The 21,851-nt window shown below is 40.4% G+C and overlaps 1 protein-coding gene across 2 annotated transcripts in view; it reads right to left on the bottom strand.

Moving 5' to 3' along the window:
* Window positions 1-21,851, bottom strand: part of SKAP1 (src kinase associated phosphoprotein 1) — a 287,114-nt gene that overhangs the window by 28,155 nt on the left and 237,108 nt on the right. For both annotated transcript variants that reach the window (XM_023732793.1, XM_023732794.1), the window contains exons 5-10: window positions 19,731-19,808; window positions 18,753-18,836; window positions 15,769-15,893; window positions 13,158-13,221; window positions 11,067-11,261; window positions 2,199-2,249 (exon numbers count right to left, since the gene is read on the bottom strand). In XM_023732793.1, the coding sequence (XP_023588561.1) occupies window positions 2,199-2,249; window positions 11,067-11,261; window positions 13,158-13,221; window positions 15,769-15,893; window positions 18,753-18,836; window positions 19,731-19,808 (597 nt within the window). The remainder of the gene's footprint in view (window positions 1-2,198; window positions 2,250-11,066; window positions 11,262-13,157; window positions 13,222-15,768; window positions 15,894-18,752; window positions 18,837-19,730; window positions 19,809-21,851) is intronic.

The following is a 21,851-nucleotide window of genomic DNA, read 5'->3' as shown; positions in this document are numbered from 1 at the left end:
AAAGGACAATTTGCTTATAAAAATTTTCCCCAAAAAGCATTTAACACCTGAGAAAAACGAAGTGAAGCAAAGTTGGCTTATTACATAAGAATTCACCATAGTCCTAGAGCCCTGCTTTTCTTATGCTTTCATGGGGCTGCCTGCCCTTCTTCTGGACCTCTATATTTTATTGTTATAAAGTTAAGTGATGACATTTGGATATTACTTATTTGTCATCATTTCTATAGCTCCACTGGAGAAAAGGCACTATATAAATTCAATAAATAAGTAAACACAAATAATAAAAATTCCTGCTTCAGATTCTGTGGAGAGAGGAAAAGCCCTCCTCTATTTTTTAATCACTGAGTCACCAATCATTGTAACTGGTGAGAGGTATAAACCATAGAAACATATTTAGAGCCTGCTACACTTAACAACACCTATTTTGGAGGCAGGAAGATAAGGAACAAAAGTTTTTTTTTTTTTTTTTTTTAAACCTACTTGAATTATAGCTGTTGGAACAGTTCAGAAATAAATCTCTCCTTAACCCTCCAGATAGAGCCTTAGAGAGAAAGGCGGAAGGAGGAGATGAGATGAGGGAGGAGTCTGAAACTGAATTTTAAGACTTTTGCCAGAAGTCTGCTGCTTCCTGAAAGGAGTTTATATATAAAACTAGCCATAGGAATCTTATAGTTATTCCACCCAAGCTGTCCACATAGTGTTTTCTTTCCTGCTCCAGTGATGGAAGTTGGATGATAAAAGGCTTAAGTGGGGGAAAGGTTGGTCAGGAAACAGATTTTCTGTTGGAATTCTATATGGCTAGTAGAAAACAGTGTTCTAAAGGATTCTGGATCCCTGGAATAGGTTTCAAAATGGACTTAATTATATGTGTTAATGATGATGAAGTACTTGAAGCTATGCTAACATTTCTGCATCATACTCGCCTTGGTTGCTTTCTTTCCCTCCTGCTTTGACACATGATTTCTGATGCTGCCTCTTCACTGTCTTTTCTCTCTCCTGGGAGAAGCTGAGGAGCCCTGGTGGCATAGTGGTTCAGCTACTAACCGAAAGGTTGGCAGTTCAAATCCACCAGCCGCTCCGTGGGAGAAAGATGTGGCAGTCTGCTTCCGTCAAGATTTACAGCCTTGGAAACCTTATGGGGCAATTTTACCCTGTCCTACAGGGTCACTATGAGTCAGAATCCACTTGATGGCAATGGGTGGGAGAAGTTGGGCCCTTACTAAACCTATTAAGTATTTACTTCCTATAGAGAACAACCAAAGAAGGTGGGCGTGGGGGGGCGTGGGGGGGGCAGGGGGGAGCTTTGCTGAATGGACAAGGAAGAGAAGAAAAGGTACAAGGAAAGAAGCAGGAGAGAGGAGAAGTGGCAAAGGTAGGGCCACAGAAAGGAGAGGGAGTGGGGAGGGAAAGAACTCCTAGGCTTAAGATTTTATAGAATCTCTAGGAAAAAAATCAGCCAGTATCTAAATCAGCCACGATTCGGGCTCTGCTGTTGGAATGAATGTCCTTGAGGTGGCCCTTGCAACATGCTGCATTCCTTCACTGACGTCGAAAGAACAGGTCCTTGGTGGGGTTTCCTACCACTTAAGGAGGCTTTAGAGGGACATCTGATCTTAGAAACAATGGGCTGACTAACAGCCTGAAGCATGTCTGGGATGAATAAGATGTAATTTTGTATTCAACAAACCTGTTACATATTCATTTCCAAATGTGCCTGGAATCAAACCAGGCCATCAGAAGGCAGCATCACCAAGTCATTCTATCTTTCACCCCACATTCACTTTTCAGATCTGACACATTTCCATTCCCCTCTGAACTTGCAATCTCCGGGTCTCTCAGAGAGGAGATATTTCCATTCTTTCCATTCTCAATCCTCTGATCTCTTAGAGATGAGGCAATTCTATTTTCACTGAACTGATTTAAGAAATACTGATAGGAAAAAATAAATATCTGGTTTGGTTTCTCCCTCTCTAGGATAAATCTCAGCTGTCCTGGGAACATTAATTAAAGTGAATGGGTGGCTGCTTTTAAAGATATTTCCCTAGCCACTCATCTTATTTGGAGCTTTTAGGGTTGACACACCAATACCCTCTTTATTAGCACGTCCAGTGATGCTTCAGCCTTGGGGACGAGGGCTTTCTCCGGTTGGAAGCCTGAATGTCTTAGCCAGTGCCTGTGCATTTATAAAGCTCTCATACCTCCTTTTCGTCGAGTGCCACTCTCATCCTCATCCAGATTGTGCTCTTCATCTGAGGAGATAAAAAGGATCAGCATTAGCAATTAGTTGCTGAAATCTCAAGTTCTTTATACTGATGGGTCTCCTTTCCCTAACAGAGCTCATCACCATCTCTTCTTCAAGGAAAGTATAATTACCATGTTCTTTTTTTTATCATCTCTCACCTTCACACTGGCCCTCTTCTTCTTTTGTTCCCATTCATTCATTCACAAACATGTTTAAGTGCTTATGATATGCAAGGCCCTGACTGCACCAGGATGGGGATGCAGAGACTGGCAGAGTCCCTGCCCTTGTGAAGCTTCTAATTGATTGGATTATTTAGGTGCCTATCACTTGACGGCTCTCCTAATCCTTTTCCTCAAACCCTATTTCTCCTCCCCTTCTGGATTCTCTTCAAAATTCATTATCTCCATGAAAGCATCCTTTCTGATTACAGGCACTCCAGAGTTAGGGTGTGTACGTGTGTTTTATGTGAAGCACATATTTAAACCTCTGTGATTAATTAGCCCTTACTGTATCAGTCTTTGTTCAGCTGTAGCTGAGGCTATCATGTACATAAGTTTATGTTCCTAGTACTTGGGGCTTGTAGCTATCTTTTTACTATTGTCATTCAGCCTTCTTTGTTCATTAGAGTGTAAGCTCCTGAAGGAAGTTGCAATGGTCTTTTAATTAATTGCTATAGGTACACTATGGGTTCTAAGTCAATGCTATTGTCTAACTCCAGTCCAGGGGTTATATGAAAAAACTCACAACATGATTGGACTAAGTTTCTTACCCTTACTAATCTGTTTTATCTCAGACTTCAAGTTACCTGATAAAATGGAAATTGGGCCTTTATAAAGAAAACATGACTACCAGAATCATATCTAGCTATTTTATACATAGAAAAAATGAACAAAAATATAGTCATTATTCTCCTTTTTCACCACTATCACCCTCTACACACACATATACAAACACACTCTTACACAATGGATGGGGCATAATAAGCACATTTTGAAGGCTGCATACTCAGTTTCTTCTGCCCACATTTCTTTGTTTTCTCTTTCTGGGTCTTAGGGCACATGCCTGTCTTGCTTCCCCATAGCTATGCCACTAAACTGAACTTCTGAGGAGATGGCCTGGGCTCATTCCTTTTTTTTTTTAAATGTAAGGTTCACAGGGCAGTATGAGGTCTGGTGTGTCAGACTGGGGCAAGTAAATTCCAAGCTCATAGGTAAGAAGAAGCCGCATAAAAATATGTTAGAACACTATAGAACATTAAAGAAGTAAATGATTTCACATAAAAAAATGAAGCAGTTCCCTGCAAAAATAAAAATTAAGGGATTGATACTCTGGGGAAATAAGTCACCTGTTAACAAGATAAAATAAAATATACTTGCCCTACAAGCTGCTTTGGGAAATGGAGCACTTTGACTCAACCCTTATGTTATGGATGACATAGCAGCAGAGAACTTCCTACTGACCACCTGTAGTGTGTCCTCCCCACCCCCTACCTCCAAGAATAAAATCGTGAGATAACGGAGGAGTGAAATGAAATATAGAAAATAGATCATGCTGAAATAAATTATATTAAACATTATTCTTTGCACATTGTCTTCTCATTACTTGTCCACTTCCTTCCTTCCTCTGCTGTGATGCTTTTCCTTTTTGATGTGGGACTAATCTCACAGGATTGAAAACACTAAAACAAGAGCTGGCACATCCTCGGTTTTAGAGATACCCAATAATCTGGACAGAGAGCAGCTCTTCTGCTGATATCAAACAACTCAATCACGAGGACCAATAATTTGCTGTGCTTAGGCACTTTCGCAGAGAGAGTTTATTCTACCTCTGCTGTCTGTGCGCAGCTGTCTCTTCCTCCCAATTCTAATCAATGTAAATTGGGTCAGCTCTCCGCTGTGAATTACAAATTGGATCCGAAGTTGGAGGGTCACCGTGCCTGCTATTCCACCTCCTTCCCACCACCATTAGATGGGAAGCTATACCAAAGATCTTTTCTAAATAAATCAGACTTTATTGTAAAACTCGGCCACTGACAAGACATAACCTCATTAGCATTGATTTTAAAATAAATTATTGAAAGTGGCTTGCCTGCTCTTTGCATTTGTAAAACAGGAGAATGTAAATGTATTTGCAATGATAAAAAGAAAACCCACACTTGATTCCTTTATCCTTTCAGGCAACAGCACTTAATCTAGTGATGATACAAAAATGGAAAAAATACAAATTTGTTTTATGCAGTTCAATTCTAGACCCGGTACTCTGATTTCCATTGTGCCTTTGGAGTCACCTAGAAAGAAAGCAGAACATTGGCCATGGATCTTATATATCATTCACCACCATTACTAAACTCTGCGGTGATGGATGCGAACTGGGGAGCTCCAGTCCCCACATCTAACTTTGTCCTTCCCGGGTAGCTGAAAATGGGTGCAAGGCAAGAAGCCTTGCTACTAACATGAGAGGCTAGGTGCTGTGCCTCTAGGGCCTTTGAAAGACTGAGAATGGGGCACCATCACATAGGGAAGGGTACACAAGCTGGCTTCCATAGCTGGCTATGAAAGGCACACCCTCCAGCACCTTCTAAGCTTCAGAGGGCACAATACAAATAGAGAGGCATACAATTTATCTCAGACCCTTCAATGAAACCACATTGGTATGTTCCAAATTCCAAAGGCAAGACAATTGATTATATGGTGATAGAAAAAATCTTTCTATTCACAAAAGGGGGCAGGTTAAACAATTAAATTCCCTGTTCTTATTAATCTGTGAGATTTTTAATTTTAAATAGACTGTTTTGAAAAATATTTATTTTAGACAAAAGAGCTTGTTGATTTTCTTTATAAAAACATTATTAGGCATTTTTAGCATTACATCTACTGAAATACATCTTCATTTAAGAGAGAATGAAAATTTATGTGCTAGCTCAACTTTAAACAGTAATAGATTATAATGGTCCTTGCTCCTAATAGGGCATATGGGACCCCAACCTTCCATAGGTTTTAAACAAATTAACCTCTAAAGATTACTGTCCACTTATTACATTAAATGCTCTACTTGATTCCCAAATATCTCATCTCAATTGGGAAAACAGTTGAGGAAGATTCTGTTAATTGTGTGAACACGTAAGAGAACCACGGGGCATCACAAATGAGCATCAGTATCCAGAGAGTCGATTTCAATCAACACTCTTGGCACGATGTCAGGGACACTAATGAGAGGCTGAGAGGAACAGGACATTGAATCCACCTCAGAGGGACAGAGAGAAGCCAGCTTCCCATGACACCTGGCTCCTTTCTGAAGTGCTGCTCTGACGCCCCTCTGACACCGACTAAACCGATGCACAGATTCATATTATAAAGCTGACTAGATCAGAAAGAGGGCAAAATCATTCCCTTAGATAAAGCAAAGTGACAAAAGCTTAAAAAACACCAAGTACATCAAAGTGCAACCAGATGTCAAGGTACTCTGGTGACAGATGCAACAGAAATACAGAAAGAGAAACTCAAAGTCCAAAGGGAACATGCAGAAGAGTAGCAATGGAAACCACTCCATGGCATGGCACAGTTAATGTTATAAATCTTACGGATGCTATAGCACCTCTTCAGACAACATGGAAAACAATGAGCAAGATGCTAATAATACACTTAGTTTTCTGTTGTGTACTTGGTAATTTCAACTGTACCTCAAAATATTTGTATCCTATCTCCATAGTATGGTCTTGATGAATATTAAACTTCATTTGTGCCAACTGCAACACTTGAAATGTACCTAATTTAATTCCACAAACAACAATTAAACCAGTAACCAGGTGCCAGGAAGTCAATTCCGGCTTGTGGTGACCCCATGTGTATCAGAGGAGAACTGTGCTCCACAAGGTTTTCAACGGTTGATTTTTCAAAAGTGGATCACCAGGCCTTTCTTCCAAGGCGCTTCTGAGTAGACTTGACCCTCCAACCTTCCGGGTAGCAGCAGAGCACATTAACTGTTTGCACCACTCAAGGACTCCAAATAATAATTAGGCACCTACTGATTGAGGGGGAAAGATCTGAACACAAATAACTGTGGTAAGGACTAAAACAAAGCTTAATTCCTGTTGAGTATCTAGGAGGGTGTCACAGAAGAGACATATTTGAGTACAATGTGTAGGATTTCATAGGCTGAGATTAGGGGAAGAGTATTGTAGGTGGAGCCCTGGTGGCGCAGTGGTTAAGAGCTTAGCTGCTAACAGAAAGGTCGGCAGTTCGAATCCACCAGATGCTCCTTGGAAACCCTACGGGGCAGTTCTACTCTGTCCTATAGGGTCACTATAAGTCAGAATCGACTTGATGGCAATGGGTTTGGGTTTTTTTTTTTTTATTCTAGGTAGAAGACACAGCATGAGTCCACTTTAGAGGTTGGCCAAGCAGTAGCACCATGTGGCCGGGGTCCAGTATGCATGGAAGTGAGAGGGAGAAAAGGCCAGGAAGCTCAGAGGAGACCTGATGATGTTCCTCCCATAGAGTGCTGCTTTTCTATGAATTGGAGATTGCTTTCTTCATAAGCTTTACATCTTTGGTGTCTGCTCCATTTTTTTTTTTTTCTTAGACAAATTGTGGGTCTGGACAGCTATACAGGGGGAAAAATAATTCCACAGAATGTTTATTTCCATTTGACTCAAATTAAACAAAACCAAATCAAACCACAGTTATATGCTTTATTATAAAGCAATTTGGTTTCGGGGTCTATGATAAGCTCCTGGGCATGTGGGCAGCAATGGAACATGCACACAAATTCCTAGGGAGGGACCTTCATCCCTTTTTTTCTTGCTGTCCTAGAATCTCTAGAGAACAGAGCCAGATTCTGTTGCTACAGCTGCTGCAGGGCCCAAGTTACAGCTCTTCAATGATCTCAGGTGCCTTGCTGGATTCCAGTCTTGTGGTCCCAAACACAGAAAAACCTGATAAAAGTTAGCCTTTTATGGAATCTTGATTCATGAAACTGGACCTGTACTGGCCTGTAAAACAACTTCAGGGAGGTGAGGAAGGGCTCAGAAAAGCCTCCAATTTTTTCCATATTGATTTAGCATTTCTTTGTGGTAGTTCTCTGTAATTTAATCTACTGCAAATGAGATCTTAAAAATCAAGGACCCCCATATGCTCAACACGGATGTTCAGATATCCCATCAGATGCCAACCTTGAAACCATTTTGTCCAGGACTAACATTTTTGTGGTCTGGCTGAAAACTGAAAGAGCTCTGGTTTCCCCTCATGGGTAGGAGAGTGCTAGCCACATAGCAAAAGCTAATTATCCCCATGATTAATGTGATGCAGTATGTTTAATTTGATGACCCATACATTATCTTGATTAGGAAAAAAAATTTTTTTTATTGACTTGCTATGTGTTACAGGCACTTTTCCCTTTCCTAGGAAGCTCATCTAAATTATACTCTGGAAGAGAGATCTCACTTATATGGGCTTCCTCATAGAGAAAGTGAGGGCGTGTGTAGGCCTTATCCCAAACAGGAAGGATTAGCAGAACTATCAATGCTAAATAGTCTCCACAAAGCAGATTCACCTGTTATAATGAAACAAATGTTAGAGGCCCAAGTCATCTGACTATTGATGGGTATGCAATGTTGGCATAATCCAACGGTATGTCGGCTGTCCCTCCACCCAGCACCTGGCCTTGCTGTAAAAATGGGCCTGAGCAGAAGGTGTGCTCCACATTCCATCTGCTCAGGATTTTCAATTTCACCTGCTTCATACACATAGCTGAAAATGTTCAACAGGGCTGTCTCAGGTCTGGTTGGGGTGTGAGGGCAGGGTTCTAACCATCCCCTAACTCTTCAAGGAGGTAACATTTCCTATTTAACCACCACCAAATTAAAAATGGAGCCCTGGTGGCGTAGTGGTTAAGAGCTACAGCTGCTAACCAAAAGCTTGGCAGTTTGAATCCACCAGGTACTCTTTAGAAACCCTATGGGGCAGTTCTACTCTGTCCTATAGGGTCACTATGAGTCGGAATCGGCAGCAACGGGGTTTTTTTTTTCTTTTTGGTGGCACAGTGGTTAAGGGCTCAGGTGCTAACCAAAAGGTCGGCAGTTTGAATCCACCAGCCACTCCTTGGAAACCCTATGGAGCAGCTCTATTCTGTCCTATAGGGTCGCCAACATTTACTGAGTGCTCACTGTATGTCAGAGCATTATTCTAAGTGCTTTTTATGCATCAGCTGTAAACTCCTGACAGCATCCCTCTAAGGTAGCTATTATTATCATTCCCATTTTACAGGTGGGAAAATCAGAGAAAGAGAGGGCAAACAACTTGCTCAAGGTCTCACAGCTAGTGAGTGGCAGAGCAGATTCATTCAGACTTAGACCCAGCACTTTTACCTGTGATACCATGCTGTCTCTCACCTGTTGCTACTCAGTAGGGGGTCTTGTGAGATGGAGGCAAAGGGAGAGACGTTAGGCCCCCTTACATTGTCTGTCAATTCCTCTAAGACCTGTGGTGTGGCACATGTAAAACTAAAAGCAATTTCTGAAACAACAAGCTGAGTGGAGTGGATGGGAGCTGGGTGATAAAAGACTTGTGGCTGAAATATTCATATCATAATTAAATGCCAGTATCTCCCAGCTCCAGTGCTCACTTTAAAAGCAGTGATGGATAGAGGCTTTAGGGAAGAACCTGTGGGCTGGGTACAGCATTGTCCTTTGGAAACTTAGAGGCAAGGTAGCCACAGTTTTGTTAACTTGCAGAAAGAGGTCCTGGTTTTCCTACTGTGTGACCTTCCTCACTTCCAATGAACAGTTGTTGTGGACACAGGGTAAGTGGCTTTCCTCAAGAAAGCAGACTAGTCTGCATGCCTTTGGGTCCACTCCAACATTCAAACTGGTGTGAATTTTGGAGGAATACTCTGATACCCTCCTCCAGTGCTGCACTGGCTGAGGGTAGTTTAGGAGGTGGGAGGAGGGCGATTGTTAAGCCAATCATACATACATTGTTCCCACTTGGGATAAGGACAGGCCCCAAACTCTTTTATTTTCTGAGGTCTCTTTCCCTTTACCCTCCTTTTGCTCTGCATCTCTGAGCATCAGCACCCCTTTGAGAACAAAACATGGTGAACGAAAAGGCCTTTCTTTGCTCCCGAGAAGGCTGAGAGGGTCAGTGGGTTTCCCCAGAGCACTCTTCCACAGCTGTAACCCAAAGTGGATTGTCACCCGGATACTTCCCCAAGCCTGGGCAGGACAGAGCGGAATGAGAGCTTACTAGGAAGATTCTGGCCAAGTTGGGGAGTGCATCTCCTTTTAGAGAGTGTTGTGAATTAGATCCATTTCTGCACCCTGCTGTTGCAATGGAGCAGACTGTGAAAGAGAAGATTCTCAGAGGAGCTGTGTTTTAATGTAGCAATTTGATTCAATTTTCCACTCTATAAAATTACCCATCACTGCTCGTTGCTTTCTAACAGACACCTTCACTCTTAATTTAACAATCCTATCGAATTCTGCCAGGGAAATTGGAAAAATTTATCACCTGTGAAATTTTATTTTCCTTTGGTTGTATCTGTTTTTGTAAAACTTCATTAACGACGATGACTTGCTGAGGAAATTATCATTTTTTTTTAACTTCAGACACAAGAAATGGCTCAACCTCAGCCAAGATATCATTTGCATAATAAAACACAACAAAAAGGCTGGGGAAGTCGGAAGGCTGGAAGTGCTAGGAGAAGCAGCAGGCTCTTCTTGGTGGTTGGGTGGCTGGTGGCTGGAGGCCCCGGAAGGGAGGAGATGTGTGGCCGCAGGAAGGAACACCTGCTTCTTGACTCAGGAAGCAATGACATGGCTTCTCCCCTAGGGAAGAGACTAAGTGTACCTCTGAGAGGGTTGGAGACTCTCAGGAAGCTTGAAATGCCAGTTACTTACTGATGATGCTTTTTAGCAACGAGCCCTGTCTTCAGGGACTTGAGTGTTGGATTCACCTTAGTTCTTAAGTTCACCTGAGATTGAGGCTTACATTGCTATAAATTTAGGCTTAACTTGAATTCCTCAGCAGAGCACTGAACTACTGGCAAATTTCCACAGGAACGATCTTTCTGAATGGACTTGAGGATTTGGCGTTCCTGTGGTCTAACGACCTCACAATTAAAAGGCTCAGGCTTTGGTTTTCCACAGTCTGAACCCCACTGTGCTTTGCACTGTTCACCAGCTGCTGTCATCCCCACAAGGAGTGGCTATGCAGAAGCAGTGATGACTATACATTTTTTGAGATACCAGTTATCATGCCTCTGGAAAAAAGAAATATATTCAGTAGACCTGCTGTTGTGGTGGGCAGAGACAACATGTTAGGCTCATTTTTAAGAGATGTGATTTGATTCATGGTATATCTGAGCAAGGCTGTGCTCTACCAGGGTTTGCATTGTATTACTAAAAAGGTTTGTCAGCATTTATGTGTATTCCTATGGACTTTTGATGTCCTTCATAGTTTTGAGGCAACTTTCCATTATTCTCACAATTACACAGACAAGAAGTTGAAACTAGAGAGTTTAGATGACTCATTCCAAACTCACAGTAAACCCATGAAAGCCAGCATGACTCTTTAACCTTGTCCACATATGTTAAGAAATTACATGGCACAGATGAGACACCCATTGCTCAAATTCATCCTGCTCCCAGAGCAAGGGAGAGCTTTTATGCTGAGAATCACAGACGTTCCCCTGCAGCTTCCCTACATTATCTCCTTCAGAAGGTGAAGGTTAGATTTAGCTACCTCTGGAGTTTTCAAAGTTATGTTCTTCTACCAGGTCAAGAGTTCCTGAAACTATCAGAAGACAATTAGAAGATGACATTTCTCACCTGGTAAGACTTCATAAATATCTTCTTCCTCTTCCTCCTCTGCAGACTCTTTTATCCCCATACTACCAGGCAAGATAATGGGTCTGCATTGGGAACCAGAATTTGGGGTGTCAAAACCATCGATATCATCATACATCTCTTCTTCCTCCTCCTCCTCCTCCTCTTCTTCATATGGAATGGTTAAGGAGCTCAGATCTGCCAGGGCAAAGATGAGAATGAATCAAGATATAAAGAAAAGAATAAGGCAGGGAAGGGAAGAGGGAGAAGGAGGAGGAGGGATGAGAATAAAACATGTCAAAAGAAAATGACACACTAGGTTAAGTGCTGTTATTTCTAATGCGGGCCTTCGTGGCAGGAAATCTGCAGAAAAGGCCAGACTAGCACTGCGTCAGGTTTAAGCCATCAACATAAATCCTTTCTTGCAATAAAACTTGATCAGGATGAAGCAGCCCTGAAAAGTATGGGACTGTGAATGAGAACGTGAGGTGAAAAGGAGAAAATAGGCCAGAAAAGGAAATGCCAATGTGCCATGCACTGCTCGTCAAGTAGAAAACTGGAAGAGTGAGTGATGGCCTGAGGGTCTCCAGGGCACAGAGCTGTGGGAAGCATGGTGGCTTTGGTAGGAGATCTGAGCTGTCAGAAGCCCATGTCCTCAATGATCTCACTGCAGAGTTTCACACAAGTTTGTTTGTAAACAGAAAAATGGGCAAAAGTGGAAGAGGAAAAGAAAGCAGGGTATGGAAAAACAGAACAGTAATATAAGACCAAATGGAATGGCTGAACGAGGTAGTTACAATGTCCTTTTGCAACTATACAGTCTGGCTGACCTTAAAGTGGGTCACCGCTTAAAGGATGTTGAGCCATTACAGCAGTGGGGAGCACCAGGAAAGGGGAGGGAGATTAGTTTTTGATTTTAATGGGGAACTGGGAAGGTTCATTCTCTGGCGTGCAGTACAGAGTGCTCTCTGAAACTCTGCCGAAGGAGGGCCTCTGCAGGATGGGCGAGTGCAGTCAACGTACTCTGGGGAAGGAAAGGATGTAGAGCCATCCAAGACTCATTTCAAAATACAATAAAACTGTTTGGCTTGATTAGGCTTTTAATAAAGATTTTGCAACATTTTCTTCTAAATTCTGGTGCCACCTCATATGAGGAAAGGACCAAAGATACGTTTGTGGCTTGAACCATATGTTATTATTTTGTTTGTTTAAAAATAAAATGGAATGAATAATTTCTTCAATGTGGGATTCTGAAAGTACCACAGGGTACAGCTCAATAAAGCTGCTTTGAGTTTTATTGAGGTTTACACACTTAGGGGTATATTACACGCATAAATCCAAGGCACCTAGATGAGAGTGTACCCTGTAGTCTTGCCATCAATGCTCATGTTTGCCTAGTTCCAGTCCATTATATGTGACGCTCTTGGTAGATGCAATAGTTTGTTTTTGTGATAGCAAAAACATAACTGAGTAAAATAGGCAATTCTTGTAATTAAAGCTCTGGTGCTTTCTTCTTTTTATCCACTGTCACTGCTGTGCCTGCAGATTGGCCAGCAGAGGGTACTCTAAGAGCAGTCATTTAACATCATCAGGCAGGACGCTTCCCACCTCAAAGCAAGGGGCATTTTCTTATAGGTTGGGAAACAGCAATTTGTTTTTAACATCCAACGTCTCTGAAGGCCACTGAAATTAGTTTATATTTTTCCTTCCTACAAAGACTAAAACAAGATGATTTTGGACCTAAATTGCAACTAGATGACTTTAAGTTTGATACCATGAATTTCCTTTCCAGACTATAAGGGGTTGAGAGACACTGAACTAGGCTGAGCTAGTTTTCAGAATCTTCTTTTCCAGTGATTATAAACATTATAGTCTTGCCTGTAGGTAGGTGGATGTGCTAGAATCATATCAGAGGTCATCTGCAGGTTGATGATTCATACATGAGACTATTCATTGTTATAGGAAATGTGGTGGGGAAGTTGGAAGGGAGAAAGGGCAGAAAAAATATGTACTGAAGCCTGTAAATTATATTTATGCAACATAACTTCAACTGCAAATCCACTCAAGACTGATTATTATAATAATGACACTTACCCTTTAGCAAGAAGCTTATTTGATCCACCCAGTCTCTGGCTTCAGCTGGATTAGAAGCTGTAAACTGGAGAAAAATTAGTGAGTTAATTTATTATCTTCACTAAAATTCCCACAAATCCTGATAGGGAGGCTTAAGGGGAGGAAGATGAGAGTTGAGTTTCAGAATCAAATTTAAAGCTCAAGGTCCTCTACCAGCTTAATATTTAGATAAAAGATCAAATACCTCTCTCGAAAAAGAATTTTTTCCTTCAGCAATTTTGTACACCCAGAGATGACAACTATTTGAGTTACACTATGTCCGAACATTCATGTCTATGTGCATTCATTCATTTGATCATCCATTCATTCATCAAGCATTTATTTGAGAAAGGTTTACAGAAACAACAAGAACAAAACTAAACCAAAGTTCCTGACCTCAAAGAAAAATGTATCAGTTATGGAGACAACATACATACACGGAATGGGAACACTACAAAGTAGGTGCATTTGATAACAACTGGATGTTGAAAGAAGACAGGGAACACTTACTGTTGCCTAAAGTAAGTCAGGGAGGCTGTTGAAGTAATATTGTTTTGGTTAGATTTTAAAAGAACTGGTGGAAGGAACTGGACATGTCAGGTAAGGAGAACCATATGCAAAGGAATAGGAATGAAACATCATGTATGGGGAAGGTAGGCAGATCTACTTGACTAGAGAATAATAATAGATGAAGTTGGAGAGTTGAGGGTCACAGAAGAGTTGATAGAAGGGCTCTGAGTACTAGGACTTCAGACTTAAAATGCAGGCAACAGGAAGCCACTGTAAATTCTAGTGAAAGGAGTGGGGGATTATTCCAATAGTCATGGGTAGAAGAGATTGGAACAGGAAGAAATTGGAGACAGAAGACTGACTAGAAGGCTGTTTAACTAGTCCTCCGGGTGAAGTGATAGGGACTTAACTATTGTGATGGCTGTGGGAATAAATAAGACAAGAAAGATCCAAAGGATATTGCAGAAGAAGAATCTACAGACCATGGTAATGATTTGGATTAAATGGGCCAAAGAAAAGAAGAAGTAAACAAACTCTACATTTTGATTCACAAAACAGGCCAGTCAAGAATCAACCCTTAGTTGTTCTTTTATTTTAAATAAATCAACTTGAAATGACTGTTACTAAAGAACATTTTTATCATCTGGCCATCAGGGTAAGATAAAAATACATGCTGTGTATGAAACCTAGCTTCCTGCTTAATACTTATTAATACACATTGTCATTCTTCATTTTTTAAAAATGCATTTCTATAAAAAATTCCTGGAAAATTAGTTTAGACTTGTCATACAAACTTTTATCTGGATGAGGCACCACCAGAATTTAACAATAAAAATAACTTAGCAACATGCACAGTGCATACGTCTATATTGTATACATCTCTAAACGACTCTAGAAAAGTTTTAAACATTTTAAAATTGTTTAATGAAGACCTAGGTCATTTTATCAAAATAGGGGTTAAGATACTGTAGAAACATAAACGATGAATGCTGAGAAAAATCTGAAGAGTACAAAGAGCTACTTGAGTGGTTAATATTGATTAATTTCAGTATGGTTTTCATAGTTAGCTAAACATTTTCTAAACTGCTTTTATAAAATTGTGTTAAAATAAAAATTACCAACAGGCAGAAAAAAATATGTATACACACATACATATGTAAAAGAATTTTTTTTGGTGAAAATCATTATATTCATATAGTCAGAAATTTTTATTATTATAATTAATTCAAACATAGTTAATAAATTTATGAGGTAAAGATTCAAAATGGGTAAAACTGAATACAGTGAGGCATAAGTCTTCCCCTGTTCATCCCCCTCCTTCTAGTCCCTCAGTTACTACTGTTAATACTCAGCAACCACTGTCATTGATATTTTAGAAACCCTTCCAGAGATACACAATGCGTCTACACATAAATAGATACAGGAAGGTTATTTTGGACAACAAGATGAATAAAAAGCCAAACCAAACCCATTGCTGTGGAGTCAAATTCTGACTCATAGCGACCCTGTAAGATGGAGTAAACCACCCCATAGGGTTTCCAAGGCTGTAAATCTTTTAAGAAGCAGACTGCTACATCTTTTCTCCCACAGAGCGGCTGGTGGGTTCAAAGTGCTGACATTTTGGTTAGCAGGTGAGTGCTGAACCAATGAGCTACCAGGGCTCCTTAACAAGATGAATATTGGAAAATAAATTATTTTGTACTCTACAGTTAGATTTTCCTTTTTCTCGATTTCATGGAAGGAAGTAAAGATGAGTAGTTGAAAAATGAAGAGAATGGGAATTAAAGCCATGAAATTAGAGACGCTGAACAAGGAACTGGATCGTGTGTTGTTAACAGACAAGAATTTCACCCATGGTGTGAGAATGAGAAAGGGAGGGAGAATGAGATAGAAGCCAAGCAAAGTCAGTATCTAGGATGAGAGTGGGAGAAGAAGTGTCATAGCAAAGGTGAGGGCACGTCAAGCAAGAGGGTCTTCATTGGTAAGAAATGAGCAGGTAACAAAGAAAGGATGGAACCCAGCATGGCAACCACAGCTCACATGCAACACTAATGAGGATCACCATCTCCTCAGTTCGTCCTACCTCATAGCTGCGCCTATCCTGTGAAGTCAGTTCAAAGCAGGATTCTTTCTTGGAATCTCTTCGCAGGTGGGGGGCCATCCGTACACTGTAGCCCTTAATAAGGAAGGTCCCTTTGGGCTGCTTGCCTGCAAGACAGGAAATCTCCTTGTATCCCTAGAGAGATGCAACTGCCAAGGGAAGGCATCTTCTCTGGTATGTAAAATGAAAAGCACAGAAACAGCTGTTACATCCCTTAGGAACCACAAATAGTCAAGGAAAGGTTATTAGGGAAGCTTAAGAAGAGGCTACTGTGACAGCAAGGCAGATATCACTGCCAAGCTAGGGAAATGCAACATGAAAGGTTATTTTGCCAAAAGAGTACAACAGAGACAGAGAATTTATTAGAATGTTAAGAGATCTATAATAACAAAAGAAGGAATTATTACAGCCGGGAGAGGGTGGCTGTAAATGTGAAGCTCTTGAAGGCTATTACAGAGCTGAAGTGTTATTATCAGGGCCAGCACAGCTCCCATTCAAGGGGAGGGACAGCACCGTGGGGGGCACTGAAAGTTCCCGGGATCCCCCTATTCCCTATGTGGCATTTGGGCTAAACTGCTCCCCCCTCCCCTGCCAGTAAGGTGGGAATTTATGCTATAGGGTGTATAATTAAAAATTCAGTACTTTATTCTCCTTTCAAGAGGTCAAATTGGGAACTAGCAGAGTGCTGTTGAGTATCATTAGATGATGAGGAAGGAGATAAAATGAAAAAGACTCTAAATGAAGGAAAGGAGAGAATTCTCTGCTGTCATCCCTTAAAAAAATAAAATACAAGAAACAGGAAAAGAGGAGGTAGTTCTCAAGGATTGGGGGTCCTCATCGTGTGATTTAGGCAGCAGAATGCATAAAGGATAGGAACCACAATGTCTGGGTGATACTCTGTGCCCTAGCATGTGGAATGGATTGTTTAATAAATGCTTTTTGACGATGATGATAAGGATGGCAGTGGAATTACAATACTAAAAAAAAAAAAAAAAAGAAAAGAAAATGGCTCTGTCTTCAGCTGGTTGAGCTAAAAGAAATACACAAACACTCTATACCTAGTAAGAAAATATCCTGGGCACAATAAGAAGTAACTGGCGAGAAGGGAGCCATGCAACAGTGCTTTTTGACATCAGAATCTTTTTTGTTAAAGTATCTCTCCTTGTTCTAACTGGCCACTATAGTGTTTTGTTGTTTCTTTGGTCACCAGATTTTATTTCACTCTGACAGAAAAATGGTCAATAAAAGTCTCCAAGTCTGTTGCTCTTGGTCTCTATCTCTCACTGTGAGTAAAAGAATTCTGAATGAATGGATGTGATATCTGGTTTTATTTCCAGATATGCCAATCACTTATTGAAATGCAAGGCAATGACGAATATTTTTACAATAATGCAAATGTCCTGTTAATTTAAAGATAAAAAAAAAACAAAAAACAAAACACTTGGCTTGCTTGCATGCCTCGAACTCAGAGGAAAAATTGTGGTTGCTGGATTTGAGAGTAGGCTAGGGGTTGGAAGGACGCAGGGGACTTGTTACTCAGTTTTTAAACTATGCTATCATTTCCAAGTAGGGCTTCTCCCTTTACCCCAGGTGGGAAAGGCTCTGAGGAATCTAAGATGGTGAACCCTGATGAAGGTCAGTGATAACTGTTGTAGGCAGAGAGGTAGGGTGAGGCAATTGCCACAAAGCCAGAGGGCAATCTTAAGGATTACAAGTCACTTAGCAAAGCTGTAGCTCTTTCTTCTGCCGTAGTGCCAAAGGTACAGGAAGTCTAAAGGCAACTGGGCAGATGTCTGATTAAGATGTTCCTAGACTGGATATGCGGAGCTCTGGTGGCCCAGTGCTTATGAGGTTGGCTGCTAACCAAAAGGTCAGCAGTTTGAATCTACCAGCTACTCCTTGGAAACCCTATGGGGAAGTTCTACTCTGTCCTATAGGGTTGCTATGAGTTGATGGCAATGGGATTAGATTGGATATGCAGGCATTGGGAAAGGAATAAGTTTGGGAAAAGAGGAGGGTGGGAGAGGAGAAATAGAAAATGATTAGAAGAAAAACGGTCTACTCTGGATCACTGGCCTCTGTATGAAGATGGTAGGGCACAAGGAAAGCCCCACAAGAACTGATGCTCTACTTTATTTTGTCTTGCTTCTTAGAATTCATGGGGCAGTCCAGCTCTGCAGAAGAGTATCCCCTATTTGAAACTTTGCATTCATGTACAATGATAATTTCTAGCTTGTATTTATTTGTAGCTGTCTCCAATCTGTACTTATATCCTCTATTTTCACAAACTAAGCAACTGTGTTAAACATGGATGGGAGGTCTTCTAGGGATAGCTCATGAGTGTTGTGCTTGATTGAGTCAGTGGTAGCTCATTAAGAAGCTGCCTCTGGCCTGAGTCAACACTTCAGTGCTGCTGCCATCTGGCTGAAGGGTGTCTCCTGGGCACAGCAACCATTTGAGTCTCAACATTTCTTGGCTCTAGGGATGTCCACTGGATTACTTCCCAGTAGTTAGCAGGATAACATTCAGAGCATGCTCTTAGAGAATCTGGACTGCAGGTGTCTATTTCTGGACCATTGGTAAACTGTTTAAATCTTTCTCAGGTTTATTTTTTCCTAATATTTTAACTATGTTACTAATGACTATACAGAGTTTTGACCTTTTTTTCTTTAAAAAAGAAACCTAAGTGTTCATTTCTGATAATGTTGTTATTAGTCAAAAGAGAAGATAACCCTTTGATATGCTGATCACACTATGATAATTTTTAATGGGTTAATGCTTTCTAAATTGCCCTCTGAGTTTTTGGTGATGGGGAAGTATTATTTACCCATTTCTATTTCTTTCCCAAGCGTGTCCCTTTATGAGTGTTAGTTAAGGACTGCTACCTTGAGATCTAAGTGCTTGAGAATTTACGAAGTGCTTGCATCCAGGAGTGAGATGCTGCTGTGCAAATGAAGAACACTTACTTTTCTCATTAGCGTAGTAGTAGAAGAGGCCTCTGCTGACAACACACCATCGCTTCTGCCACTCCGATCCAAAGAAACTATGATCTAAATGGAACAGCAGTCGGGGACATAAATTCAGGTAACTACAATCACTGAAGAGTCCGTAAAAATCCGACAACGCACAGTCCAGTGTGTTATTGTTTTATTTCCCAGGTTAATGGACTGTAAAACCCTCCCTTTCACTCCCACAGGTTATCCCACATTACTCTGAGTCCAGAGGACAAGCTCGGTTAACGGTCCAAGTTCAAAACAGGGTTGCCTGCTCTGCCCGCTCACAGCTGTCTCTCTAGCTAGCTTCCTTTATATCTTTCAGATTCTAATCTCATCCTGCATTTTTCAAATTTTCCATGACATCTTTACGTGCTGCCTTTTGGCAAACAAAAATGATGCTCTGGGCCATTGTCATGAGAAAGGCTTGCTTTATGCTAAGCCAATTTGCCTGTCAGTGTCAAATCTGGGACTCCAACCCTAGTCGTACTATATTCTAATCAAATGAGTTAAGGGTCCACATCTGGGCTTGTCTGAAATTTGAAAGTGGATTGCTTCACATATGATATAAAAATTACAGTCTTGGTAGAAAAGTTTCACTCCTTATGGGAACACACTGAGAGATGAGGACAAGAATATCATCATTCATTCACTCAACAATTATTTATTAAATACCTATTGTGTGCCAGGAACTGGGGTTACAGTGGTGAGCAAGGCAGAGCCAGTCTCTGTCCTGATGAAGCTAACAATCCGGTTGTATTCTGGAGATTTTGGGCCATCTATCTTCAGCCTATGCTAAAATATCACACTTCTTTTCTTTCCTTGGCTTTTGCCTTACACCTGCCTACCACAGTGCTGGACAAAGAGAAAGTACCCAATATGTTAGTCCTCTTTCTCCTTATTTCCCTTCCCTTCCTGGCATGTTCTGAGATCTGTGGGTCCAATCAGTACCTTTGCTCTTCTTCTCCAAGTATCCTTGCTTGATGATGTTATCAAGTTCTTGAGCTCCTCTTATGATGTCTTCCATTCCTAGAAGAAACAACAGCAAATGCTTTGTTGAAATCTTACAAAATTTTCATCCATTTAGGCTACTTTAGCTAATGTACATTAATGAAGGGTGCAGAAATGCAATTGCTTAAATACAGCATAACATGAAACAATTTCTATACAATTGGAAAAACTTAATTTTCTTTCTTTCTAATTATATCTAATGCTAAAATCACTTAAAATTATATAAATATACATTAGTTTGTGGTGTGGGGAGGTAGCCTAAATATGTACTGATTGGCAAGAAAAGGACTCCAGGGAATTAAGAATTTGCTGTGGATATAAACTCCAAATTGGATAATCTGCATTCAGATAATCACAAGTCAAATAGCTACTAGCACAGACAAGCTTTAATGAGTGATAGACTTCACCATAAATAGTTACCTCAGAGGGACCTATAAACAAACATTAACTTTTTTTTTTTTTTAAACAAACTGAAAGAAAGTCACCTTCATGAAATAAATTTATTAAGTTCACACAGAGCTGAACTTGGCAATAACTGCCAAACCTGGTTTATTCAAAGTGTGGGAAAAAGTTTAAGAATGGTACAAGCCTTTACAAACAGAAGACCCTGGAATTGACATTGGCCTTTAAATGTATGCTGCTAACATTCCTAGCTTTCAATTAGCCTCATTAGGTACAAATTTATTGAGAAGTCAAGATCCTAATCCATCTCCCTCCACTGGGGTTTATACTTACTTCACAGAGGGGAGGGGCAAAGGACAAAGGGAAAGAGGAAGGAGTTTACTCTTCAAAAAAATAAAATGTAACAAGAACCAAAACAAAACAAAAACCCTTTTAAAGGCACAACTCTACATTTCTTAATCACGAAAAATGAAGGTAGTAAGCTAGCAGAATCTTAGGATTTATTCTTTTATTGCCCAAACTCAATCTCTTTTGGTCTGCCTTAAGAATTTTAGAAAACAAAACAAATTAAGGCATAGTCATATATGAATCAACTGGGTCACTTATACAATACTGTGAGAATTTGGGGTGAAAATAATGTTTCAACTGTACATTGAACACCTTCTAAAATAACTTAACATTATTCAGTGGTGGCTATGAGCTGGCACTTTGTTCAGTACCTGAATGCTTTCTTTTTTTAAAAAAAATAACATTTTACGACAACTTAAAGGTAACTAAAATTACCTTTTGCTTCTAAGCTGTTTCAACTTAATTTTTAAAATGCAGATCAGAAGGGCTTCTCTTTTTCTTTAACATGTCTATGTGCCTGATTCCTTATCCAATTTGTCCTTATTATCAACTTCCTTGTTCATGGACTATTTTCATTTGTGTGTTTTACAGTTAGTAAACTTTGTGGCTGCCATCAACCCTCCCAGATGGGTCTCAGGGTACACATACAAGATGAACAGCAGCAAAGGCAAGTTCATTTTTCTAGGATTCTTTTATGTCTTCCATCCCTTCTAACATCGCTCTGAAAATTCTAATATTCCTCTGAAAATACTCTCCAAGAAAACAAGAACAGATTCCACTGAAGGGGGCTAGAGGATGGGGGAGGACCTGGTATGGTCAGAAAGCCCTCTGAAGGAGAACCCATACTCTCTGAAGCTCTGAGTGTCAAAAGCTTGCTCCTAGAGGCCTAAAAATTATATGAAAGTCACAGGAGATAAGAAAGAGAAAACAGAATGCTCTAAGCTTGGGGTTTCCATCTCCTATTTCCCATATATATATATTTGTTTAAGATCTTGTTAAACTTAGAGACATGGCTTCTTTTTAAAGATGCCAAGAGTCTGAATTATAAAAGACATGTTAAACGTTTTATTAGAATTCAAACCTCCTTTTTTAATGCAAATCTAAATGCCATTTTATGGAACATCTATAATTATGAAAATGGGAAGACATTGCCTCGTGTGTGGGGAGAGTCTGTGAGCATGAATATTACATTAATGTGCCCACACCAGCTCACTGATCCTGCTGGCAGGAGCATAAAAAATGCTTGAGTGAAACTTTTATTTAGATGTTAAGACTCCAGGACTCAGCGGGGTGACAGAGACAGCCCCTGTG

The sequence above is a fragment of the Trichechus manatus genome, unplaced genomic scaffold (assembly GCF_000243295.1).
Source record: "Trichechus manatus latirostris isolate Lorelei unplaced genomic scaffold, TriManLat1.0 scaffold00054, whole genome shotgun sequence".
NCBI lineage: Eukaryota > Metazoa > Chordata > Mammalia > Sirenia > Trichechidae > Trichechus > Trichechus manatus.
Note: the sequence above shows the minus strand (reverse complement) of the source record. Positions and strands in the feature narration are given on the sequence as shown.